Here is a 10962-nt window from a genome sequence, read left to right as displayed (position 1 = left end):
TGTATCTACCAACTATACTGAATCTGTTAAAAATGAATCAAAATTTCAAAAAAATAAATAAAAAAATTTTTAAAGCAGAAAGAAGCAAGTCCTCTTGTAGGATTGCTGTCTTCAACAGGTGCTGCTGCAAAGTGACACAATGAAAACCGTTGCCAACGGATTCCCTTCCTGGGTCCAGAGCAGACAGCACCAAGCAGGCAGCTCTCTCCCGACAAGCCAAAACTTCCACCCAAAAACCTCTTCCATTAGTTTCAGAAAGCCAAATACAAGAAGGAAAACACACACACACACACACACACACATAAAACAATTGTCCAGAAATGCCTTTGTGGTTTAAAAAAGAAAGAAAACCTACATGTGTGGTAACCTGCAATCATTTTTCTTTAGCATTTAGGACAGAAATATTCTGAAAAAGATCTCTACTGGTCGCTCTCTGCCTTTTCCCCACTTTATTCCTTGAAGAATTGATTTCACTTTAGAATGCTGTCTGCACATGGTCTCCCTGTCTCGGTTTCCCAGGGACCTGGCAGTTCCCAGATAACCACATCCATCTTTTTGGGGACAGCAGGTGCACTGCCCCCCACCCATACACACACCTCTCCCAGTTCACTTTCTGTTGCCTTCCTGGGCTGCAAGTGCTCCTGAATGAACCAACGAGATCAATTTCTTTGCTGGTAGTCATCCAGGGAAGGCAGGGCGCCAGGACATCCACCAACTCTGAATTCAGACACAGACCAAGTTATGTTTCACTTTCCTTTATTCAAAGGAAACTTCACAGGTGATGTCAGACTCACCAATGAAACCTTTATGACTACAAAATTGCATGCCGGCCAGGGCCCCACCACCAGTGCACCTGAACTTGGAAGCAGTTAACAGCGTCTGGCTCTAGGAAAGACACTTGCTGGGTTTTTCTGATCCCCACCCCTTGCAAACCAGCAGCCCGAATGTACCCTTTGCATCAGAAGCAGTTTGGGGCTTAAATTAACAAATGTGCTGACCCCTGAACTCCAAATACAGTGCCATGCCTCTGGTTCCCTCTGGGACACCCAGTTTTCTATCTACAGAAGACAGCCCCAGTGTCTGCCTCATGCTACCCCAGTCTGATTTATGGGGTGACATTATCTTGGAAGCAAAGAGAAGCCTGGCCACGGAGGCTCTGAGAAAGCACACACTTCCAGACAATGGGTTTTGGTGGGAAGGGGTGGGATCAGTTCATGGAGGTTTTGTTCAGGTTTGTTATTACAAAAATATATAATAAAGGCTTGGCTTCTCTGTTCATTTCCTGGGTTGCCGCCTCAGCTCCCATTAGGGCTGGGAGGGTCAGAATCGCAGGGGAGAGAGAAGGGGCTGGCGGGAAGAGAGGACAAGGGAGCTGTACAAATACAGAAAGGAAATAGAGCCCAGGACAGAAAATGGCAGGAAAGGCGAGAGAGGAACAGCAACGGGGTGCGGAACCAGCCAAGAGAAACGGGGGAAGATGGAGAGAGCAGAAGGACAGGAGACAGGAAAGGATGGAGAACGCAATGGAGGGAGAGAGATGGACAGGCGATGGACCAAACAGGAATTTGAGGCCGGCAGGACGAAAGAGGCCACGTCGGAGCAAGGATCGCCAAGAGGGTGCAACAGTCCAAGGTCAATGTTACGAGAAGCCTAAATCCCCGGCAGATGTGGGGAGCGCGGCCAGTTGGGCCAGAGGCAGGCGAGGCCCAGGGGCTGCCGGGGCGCTCCCCCGCGGGCACCGACTTCCTACCCGCAGCGTTGTCCTCCGGTCCCGCCCGCTCAGCTCGCCGCGGCTGCCGGGCCGATGTGCGCGCCCGGGGCCGACAGCAGCTCCGCCGCTCCCTCGGGGCTCGGGCTCCGGCCAACGCCGGCCCCTAGGAGGTCGAAGCCGGGATGGGCAGTCCGTGTAAGCTACTGAGGGTGTCCGTCGCCTTGCTGCCGGGACTGGGGGGTTTCCGATCGGCCACTGCGGGAGGAAGCACAGGGGCGTCGGATCACTGCCGAGCTTGGCGTAGGCTGAGGCTCCGGGGGGCCCCAGGCCTCGACTGCAGCGCAGGGATCAGCGGGTGGACGTCGGTAGCGTGCGCTCCACCGCGCAAGGCTTTGGAAGAAGGAAGCAGACTCTCGGCTCCCGGGGCGGCCCTGCTTCCCGCTCCCGCAAGGGGCCAATTGAAAGGGCGCCTTGGCAGATGCGCCAGGCCCTCTGCCCTGGACCTTTCATCATCCGCTCAGTAAGGGACAGCCCCGCGCCCCTCCGCCGGGCCCTGCACACACTCCAGGCCCCCTCGGCGTGTGCGCCTGGTGTGAGGAGCAGCCGGAGCCGGAGATCTGCGGACACCTGCGGCTCAGGGCGCTCGCTGTGGGCAGCCTGGATCCCCCTCCTCCTCAAACATAGGCTCCCCGGATCCGCTGTTCCCGCGAGATCCGGGCATCCAGATGCGCTCACCACCGCGCAGCGGCCCATTTTGGGGCCTCTGGGCCTCCCGGATTAAGTGACAGTGGGCTTTGCCAGATCAGGCGGTCTCCTGCGCCTCGCTCTGTGATTTAGGGTTTTGGGAAGGGGCCCAGGTTTTTTGCTACTGGAAGCCAGAGAGTGACGCCACCATTGCGCAACCCTGTTTTTCCTTTCCCAATCCCGGGCGGCCCAGCTGCTTCTGCACCAGGAGGCTCAACCTAAAGGGGGAAGTGGAGGAAACCTATTTCCATGTTCTCTTTTCCCCAACAAGTCTTCCTTAAAGGGTGAGCTTCAAGCGCCTGCATTTGCGACGAGAGGAAACTCCTGGTTTGGGTTTTTATTTTTATTTTTTTCCTTCCTGCCCCTGTCTTCTCCCCAGCTCCCTGCACAACTTGCTTTGGCCTTGGTGGAGCAGGACCGACAACATGCGCGCGCGCGAATTCAAACAAAAAAATACACGCGGGCGAGAGTTTCTGAGAGATTTTGAAGAGGTCTCGACCCCTTGGCTCGTCTGGGCCTCTCCTTCCTAAACCCGGCTGCAGCCTTCCCGCCAATGAAATGCCCAGACCTGGCTCTGTTCTCACACTGCAAGGTGCGGATCTGTTTACAAAACATGAGAGGCTGGGGGTACCTTAGAGACAGCAAGAAAATGAACTGGTGAAATATCAATACCCGGGAGCCCCCGAGACAGATTCCACCCCAACCTACACGGGCGAATCTCGCTGCGTTTTTAACTCTGTCCGCGCCATTCCCTCCTGCGGGAGCCCGGGCTGTGCGGGGTGGCGGGGTACACCTCCAGGGCCTGAGCTCGCCCTGGGAGCTTTGCAGGCTCTTTTCAACTCAGGAGCTAGGATGGGGACAGGCTGCGAGGGCAGGGCCCGCGGGAAACGGTCTCCCGCGGCTCGGTCAGCCGCTGCGGGCACTGGCGCCATGCTCCTGCTGGCGCGCGTCCTCGCCCTGGTACGCCGCACTTTGGGCATTTTCCAAGAACTAAGACCAGCGCAGAGACAACTGCAGCGCACATTTGCTTTGTGTGAATACGATGTCTTACAGATCTGATTTCCCAATCCTGAGTCTTTACGAAGAATCCCTAACCCAAGGACCTATGGTTTAGGAAAATAGGCTGAAAATAACCACTGACGGTGGTCGCCTGAAGCCAGGGGCAGAGGAGGCCGGGGAAGAAGATGTTCAGGTTCAGAGTCCTAGAACCCACCCTTCTCCATGAAGGTGACGTGGACCTCCCCACCCTTCTGTCAGCTCCCAAGAAATAGTTCCCTTTTATAGGACGATATAAATGTCAATCATCCTTTCTTGCTTGCTTAGTAGGGAACCCAGACTCACCTAACCAAGATAAAATTGATAATTTCACATCTGGCTAGTCTTCCTTTAAACACTAAGATGTTCGTTTGCAGCTAATTTAGAAGACAACTAACATATTTATAAATATTTATATTTATATGCAGTGTTATGCATGTGCACTAAATGAATTTTTACTGACTATTCATGATGTAAAATTGTAAAAATGTAAAGAAATGCTTTTCCTACAAAAAAATAAATTCAGTATCAACTACTCCTTTATGAATTGAACAGCAAGTAGTTGATAGCAAAGTGTCTCATGGGACAGGTTTCTTGGAAGACATTAATGTCTTAAAGCAGGATTGGTGGGGGTGGGGGGATAAGTAGTGATCTGTATTTTAAAAGACCTGCTTGGAAAAGGGCAGGAAATTTGAAGCCGGCTTTTTTTTTTTTTTTTCCAGTGAGAAGTAAAATGCTACAGCCCAAGTATACACGCAAATACAGATAAGCAGCGGTTGTTTCTGTGTACCTGTTTTTGAACAGAAACACCTACAGACCAGTTGAAGAGCGGGCCTGAGACATTTGCTAATCCTCCCCTGAATCTTTAAGAATTGAGAGGAACGGAAATTGAATTATTAATGTAACAACTCAGGGAGCTAATTATTGCTGTGAATTTTGAAAGCAGGTAAGAAGCTGGAATAATGGCCAAAAGGCCGTGCGCACCAGGGCCACTCAGTGGCTCTGTTATTTCTGCAAAGGAAAGTATTTGCTAAAAACAAACAAACAAACAAAAAACCACTCTTGCCAGTGAGCCTGTTGAAATCATTCCCCTCCCGAATTATGAGAAGTAGTTTAGATGTAGGAACTGCATCGGTCACCTTCTGTTTGTTATCTACACAGTACAATTTGTTTCTGATGCAGAGTCTGAGACATGTCCAGGACAAAGGGGCTGTTTGGGAAAAATACCACATCCCTTGTCAAAGATTTGGGGTTTCTTTTTCCTCAGTTTTCCTTCTCCTTAGGATCAACTCAGGGGAAACAATTTAAATTTGTGAATATGTCTTTTGAGTTCAAATGACTTTGCTTAGTTCAGCAACTTTGTAACAGAAGTAATAAAATAAATTCCGTATCAATTTCTACTTTAGCAGGTGAGCGAACCCTGGAGAAGTGGATTAGAGACCAAGGATGAGAAACCAAGCAAAGCACTCATCCTGACTCCTCAGCTGTCAAGCTTCAAGGAATTCCGTCAACTTTAAAATTTTTCCTTTATTTTGGTTCTCCTATAAACGCACAACAGACATTATCCTATTATCAAAATTAAATTTCAATTTTAAGAAAATTCTAAACTCTCAATTGCATAAATTTCCTTTACTTGAATTTGTCTATAATGAGGCAAATCAGTATTATTCTAATATCCCAGGATGCTTGCGCTCTAGGAAATGTGGAAATAAAATAGCTACATTTTTTCGACTTCACTGTTACAGGTGGTATCTGAACAGCAGCACCACCCCACTGTCCACTTAGCCACCAGCCGGCCCCTCCCCCACCAGCCTCAGCAGGTGCCAAGCAGATCTGCAAGCAAAGCTCATCTTATTATCTGGGAACACCCCCTCCGCCCCGTGCTGTCCCCGGGATTGTGCCCTGCTCTTTTCTGCTGTGTCGGGACCTTCTGGGGGTGACTCCCTCCATTCCCCAGGGCAGTTAGAGTCACAAATTTCTGGTGATCAGGACCCAAACGCAAGCAAGTTAGAAATTAGCAAATTCAGACACTGCTTTCACCAAAGGAGGAAAAGGAGGACTCCAGGCAGGTGTGTTCAGAGGTTAAAGGAAAAACCAGAGCCCTTCGCACAGCAGACAGTAATACTGCAAGTCTGTTAGCCGGCGCATTAGGGACTGGATTTGTAGAAGACAGTGGGGTAAGGAGGAGGAAGATCAAGCAGCCACATTTCTCAGACAGGAGGACCCAGAACCACACAGAGTTCCAGCATGTGACTTTAGGGCCACACAGGGGGAGTGCTCTCTGTTTTCCCACAGGATGTGTTAAAGAAAAAAAAAATAAAGAATACAAAAGGGTCTGACTTAGGAAGGGGTAGGGGAAAAAAGGAACCTGGAAGAAACAGCTGGGCCGTATGTCTGGGGCGGGGGGGGGGGGGTGCTGGTGAGGACATCAGCTATCGCTGGCAAGCGCAACCCCAGCTCAGGTGCCAGGACAGGTTCACCACTCATGGCTACAGAAATGTGGGCCCCCGAGCGGTGCCTTCTAGACCCTTCCATGGGAAGCCGGAGAAGAACAATAACTTGGCCGGGGAGTCCAAGAACCAGGGCAAACCCTGGAGTCCTGTTTGCTAGCCTGACCGGTCTCTGTACAAGTCGGGAGACCCGTCTTGATCCCCCGCCTCACTGAGCCTCAGGTGTGTAGAAAGACACCTGCTAGAAAATAATCTGCTCCAGAAAGTTCCAGACCGAAGCTCTAACCCAAAGGGAGGGTTCCCGCGAGCACCACCCCGGCCTTTCCCAGGCTCACTCCCCTTCTCCCCCACGCTTCCTCACCCCTCCAGGAGCTGCCCGCGCCCCTCACCTTCTCGGCTGGGGTGCTTGAAGGTCATGAGCTCCCCGCCGTGCACCGCGACGCCGGCCCCGGGGGGCGCCAGCGGGGGGCCCTGCGCCGGCGGCCACGGAGGACCCGGCGCGAGGTAGCCGCCGCCTGGCGCGCTGTATACGCCGTGCTGGTTGGAGGCCGGGTAGGCGCAGGCCGGGAGGAAGCCGCTCACAGCCGAAAGGCCGGAGGCCGACTGTGGAGGCGGAGAGGGACACATCAGGCCGTGGGAAGCACTGGGGGCCACCCGCCGTCTCCATCAGCTCGCGCGCTCGCCGCGGAGGTCCAAGGCAGCGCCCGGCCCTATGTTTCGTAGTGAGGATTCAGGGGCCACAAAGATGTTGGAAACTCCAAATTGCTTAATAATAAAAGATAAAAGGGTCCCGAGAAAGGGGTCCCCTCCAGTTTGGGCTTTTGTAGCGGAAAGACAAACCAGTCCCCTCCAGAGTTCGCGCGACGGAAACGCCGCTGCGAGATGCCCGCCGGCCTGCGTGCCCCGCACAAAGAGCCGCGCGTCCCGGGCGCTTTCCGCAGCCCTAGTCGACGTCTCCTTCCTTCCCTGCTCCCGGTTACCTGGCTGTATTTAATGTCCGCCTCCAAGGCGGGTTTCTCGAGCCCGTTCACGCCCGGGGTGGCGGGGAAGGCGGTGCGGTTGACGCCGGCCCAGTCTTCCATCTTGGGGGAGTAGGCGGCGCCTTCGCTCCCGGCCAAGGCCCCTGCAGGGGACAAGGGACAGGGCTGGAAGCAACTCCGCGGCTGGGAGGAGCACGTGCCCAGACGCGCGCCTACAGCCTCCCAACCCTAAAGAAGAACCAAGCGTGCGGCCAGGGGTCCCCCAATCCCTGGAGGTGGCCAGAAGTCAATCAGAGGCCACGGGACCCCGAGTTTCGCTTTCACTCCCAGCGGGCCAGGGCAAAGAAAGGCAGCAGCGAGGCCCTGAGCTCTGCCGAAGACCCGCTTCCGACGAAATCAGAGGCCTCTGGCTGGGAGCTGACCCATGGGGTCGGCACTTTCAGTCACTGGGGTCCACGGGCAGCACCCAAAAACATCCCAAGCGCAAATTTACGTCTCAACAAGCACGCGGCAGGGGCAGAGATAGGAAAAGCTTCTAGCGTTAACTGCCCCCAGGCCACCCTTGGTCTCCCCAAAACCCCGCGACCCTGCCCGTGCCCCGGGCGTACACCTGCTCCTCGAGTGTGGAATCCAGGGACGCTCCAAATCCGAGCACAGGCCTGGAAGGGTCAGCTCCCCAAGAGCTGTCTGCTGTGGTTCCCAGGGAACCTGCGGCCCCAGACTGGGTGGGAGACCACAGCGGGAGCAAAGAGCGTGGGCAGCCTCTGGGACCCGGGCCACTGCCCTTGGAGCTAAGCGCTCAGTTTCTGTCCGGTTGCAGCTCCTTTCTCTAGAGCGGCTGTGAATTTTGCTTCCTACCCCTCCTATTGAGTCATGCCCATTCTCCACTCCAGGCCTGCTGCTGGCGGCAGGGGGTGGTGCCAGGAGACCCGGTTCAGGTCCTCAGGGGTGCTTCCCAAGTCCAGCACCAAAGCTGCACCAATGCCCACCCACCCCCACCTCCGCCGCTCTTCTCCTCCCCCAGAGATGACCAACAGTTTGAGTTCTAATTGCAAGCAAAAAGCGAGCACCCTTTGAGGGTAGCTACAGCCCCGGGTGTGCCATCACCACGACCTGCCAGGCCGCAGGAACCACTGACAGTCTACCTATCGCTCCCGGGCCCCTGTTGCTTTTTCCTTAAGAGCAGCCATTAGGTCGAGGAGTGGGGACAGAACCCTGGCGGGGTGGGGAAGGGAGGAGGCTGAGGAGTCCAGAAAGCTAAAGCTAAAGCCTGCGCGGTTTGTTGGACTTAGATTTGGCGATAAGGGGTTGCATGCTTTTTGCAAGAATGAAAAAGCACGATCCAGGCCTCAGAATTTGTGGTCGCGGATGGCTCTTCCACATGGGAAATATTTTCCATATTTGCCATAAGACGTTCAAGATGTCTAGGGACTCCCACGGAAAAGCCCGGGACCCCCGGCTTCCCTTAGCCTGACCAGCAACCAATGTCGGGCAGGAGGGCAAGGGGGACCGCTCACCCACCCTCCCACCTGCCCCTGTTCTGCCCTTGGGAGGAAGACTTCGGAGGCCGCCACCACTGACCTGTTTGCTCCATGAACGTCCGGATGCCCAGGATGTTGCTGACCGAGTGCGCCGAGGGCCACGAGCGCGGGATACTGACGTGGCCCGCTGTGCCCGGGACCCCGGGGTGGCTGCCCATCTTGGCGCCCGTGGGAGACACGGGGCTGGGGTAGGGATACTGGTAGATGTGGTTGTAGGGCAGCGCGGGCTGCGGCGGCGGCTGTTTGCTCGCCTCGTAGGGCCCGGGCTGCGCCAAACTGCCGATCTTATTGCGAAGAATGCGGCTGATGGAGCTCACTGAGGGCACGTTGTATTTGTCACAGACGCCGTCGGCCAGCAGCCGGTCGCGGATCTCCCAGGCGAAGATGCCGGGGTCTCCCTGCTTGTAGTCCCGGATGTGTTTGACCACGTTGGGGGTGGTGACGCGCGGTTTGCTGCCGCCGATGGCGCCGGGTAGGATGGAGCCAGTTTCGTTGTAGCGCGCCAGGATCTTGCTCACGCAGCCGTGGGATACGCGGAGCTGCCGGCTGATGTCACAGGGTCGGATGCCCAGCTGCGCCAGCTCCACGATACGCAAGCGGATGGCATTGGGCAGGGGGCGGCCGTTGACAAACACGCCTCCCAGCTGGTTCACCTCGCCATACGTCTGCTCTGCGACGCATCCCGCAAAAGCGCGCGGGAGGGGGAGAAAACACCGGCGGGTTAGCCAAGGGCGGCCTTGCGGGAGGCCAGGGACTGCACCCAGGCGTGCCCCCGAAGGTGCCTCACAGGCCCCCAGCACAGCTAGGAGTCCTGGATCCGTCTCCTAGGGCGCAAACCTGCACTCTTGCCCTGCGTGCCCTTCTGCAACTTTGGGGACATCTACACTTTGGTCACCTCTGTGCCACCCCCCCCCAAGGACTCGCCGAACCGCCCCCCTCGAGGGCTAAGGACATCCGGAGAACGAGGATCGTTAGGGACCCAGCACCGGGTCGCGCAGGGAAAGCGGTCCCGAAAGAAGGGAGGCGCGACCCACCGCATCCGCCCCGCCCGCCGTTCCTGCCTGCCTATCGCCCCTTACCCATAGCGCGCGGGCCAGCCAGCAGCCTGGCGCCGGAGCGGCGGCAGCTGGGCCCGGCGCAGTCCGGGAGAGCTCGGGCGCCGCCGCCGGGGGCGAGGCATAGAGGGAGCGCGCGCGCGAGCCGAGAGCCGCGGCGGCCCGGCCGCGGGCTGCAGACGCGCGGTGCCCCGCCCGCCCCGGGGCCGGCTGCCGCCGCCGCTGCTGTCCGCTCCCAGGACACTCTCCACGCCCGCGACCCCAGGCCCAAGGTGAACTTCATCCGATTGGGAGAAATTCGTCTGACCGGGAAGCGGCGGCTTGCGGGAATCAATTTGACGTGTCCTCCACGTCAATCTCGGCAGTCACGCCGGGGACGCGCGAGTTGGCAGCTCATTGGTTCCCGTCACTGCGCCCCGGCGCCCCCCTCCCCGCCCTGAAATTCTACCCTAGGCTCCTGCCCTCCCCCTCGGCCCTCCCCCACCCCGCCGGAACCCACCCCCTACACACACACACACACACACACACACAGGGCCCAACCCCAGCTGGGCCTGGGACCTTGCGCTGGAGCGGAGTTGCAAGCAGCGCCGTCCCTCTGACGGGGAAGTCACTTTAAATCGTTTTGGTTTCAGTGTTGCGACCACCTCTCTCGCCCTTACGAAAAAAAAGACAGCGGAGGGTAAGGGCAAGGTGATTTAGGGGGTGGTGGTCTCAACCACCCGGCTGCGTGCGCACAGCAAGGCGAATGTGCGGCCCTGGGGCAGGGCGCCTGGAGAGGACAGCGCGGGCGCTTTCTGGCCAACTCTGCAGTTCTGCTCTCAGGAAATCCTAATCCCATAGGTGATCACCCACTCCCTGGAAACCATGGGGGTGATTTGTTGACGCGAGAAAGGGGACCGTTCCAGGTTGTGACCCCCGCGGCCAGGCCCACCCACCAGAACTCGTTCTTCTCCAAGAATGACGCGGGGGAGGGGGGAGGGGCGCCCGACCCGCCGTCCCAGGAGCACAGACCCGGCGGCCTCGGGTCGCAGATGGCAGGAGGCCACGGGCTTAGCTTCCGCTCTAGGCCCGAAGCGCAGCTCGGTTCCCCAGACCCACAGCCCTGCACCCTTCCACCCCAGGGAGGCGGGGTGGGGGAGGTGGCTTCACCTGAGGCCTCCTGGAGCTTTGTTAAAGCGCCGGTGGTCCTTCTCCTGCCTTCTAGCGGGGGTTTGCGCGACCTGAATTCTTTGGCCCTGGCATTGAACGACAACACTTTTCCACTCTGCATCAACCCACAGTCCTGGACTTCCCCAGCCTGTATCGCTGACCTTGACAATATCGGTGGGAGCCACGAGGTGGGGGCCCGGGAGAGAGCAGGTGGAGGGGGAAAGTTCAGGGTTTTGCCCCTGAACTGACACCAGGAAGCCGAGATCTGGGGATTCTGAGCGTGATCCAGAAAGCGCC

The 10962-nt window shown here is 56.8% G+C and overlaps 1 protein-coding gene across 1 annotated transcript; it reads right to left on the bottom strand.

The window, feature by feature from the left end:
* Nucleotides 1-1740: 1740 nt before the first annotated feature.
* Nucleotides 1741-9916, bottom strand: PAX1 (paired box 1). Its single transcript, XM_051845319.3, has 5 exons — nucleotides 9541-9916; nucleotides 8502-9131; nucleotides 6921-7063; nucleotides 6330-6543; nucleotides 1741-1966 (listed from the first exon to the last, which is right to left on the bottom strand). Exons 1-5 carry the CDS (start codon nucleotides 9797-9799, stop codon nucleotides 1875-1877), a joined length of 1338 nt encoding a protein of 445 aa, XP_051701279.1. The 5' UTR covers nucleotides 9800-9916; the 3' UTR covers nucleotides 1741-1874.
* Between the last annotated feature and the right edge of the window lie 1046 nt (nucleotides 9917-10962).

The sequence above is a fragment of the Oryctolagus cuniculus genome, chromosome 11 (genome assembly GCF_051225735.1).
Source record: "Oryctolagus cuniculus isolate XC-2025 breed Fujian yellow rabbit chromosome 11, ASM5122573v1, whole genome shotgun sequence".
In the NCBI taxonomy this organism is placed as follows: domain Eukaryota; kingdom Metazoa; phylum Chordata; class Mammalia; order Lagomorpha; family Leporidae; genus Oryctolagus; species Oryctolagus cuniculus.
Note: the sequence above shows the minus strand (reverse complement) of the source record. Positions and strands in the feature narration are given on the sequence as shown.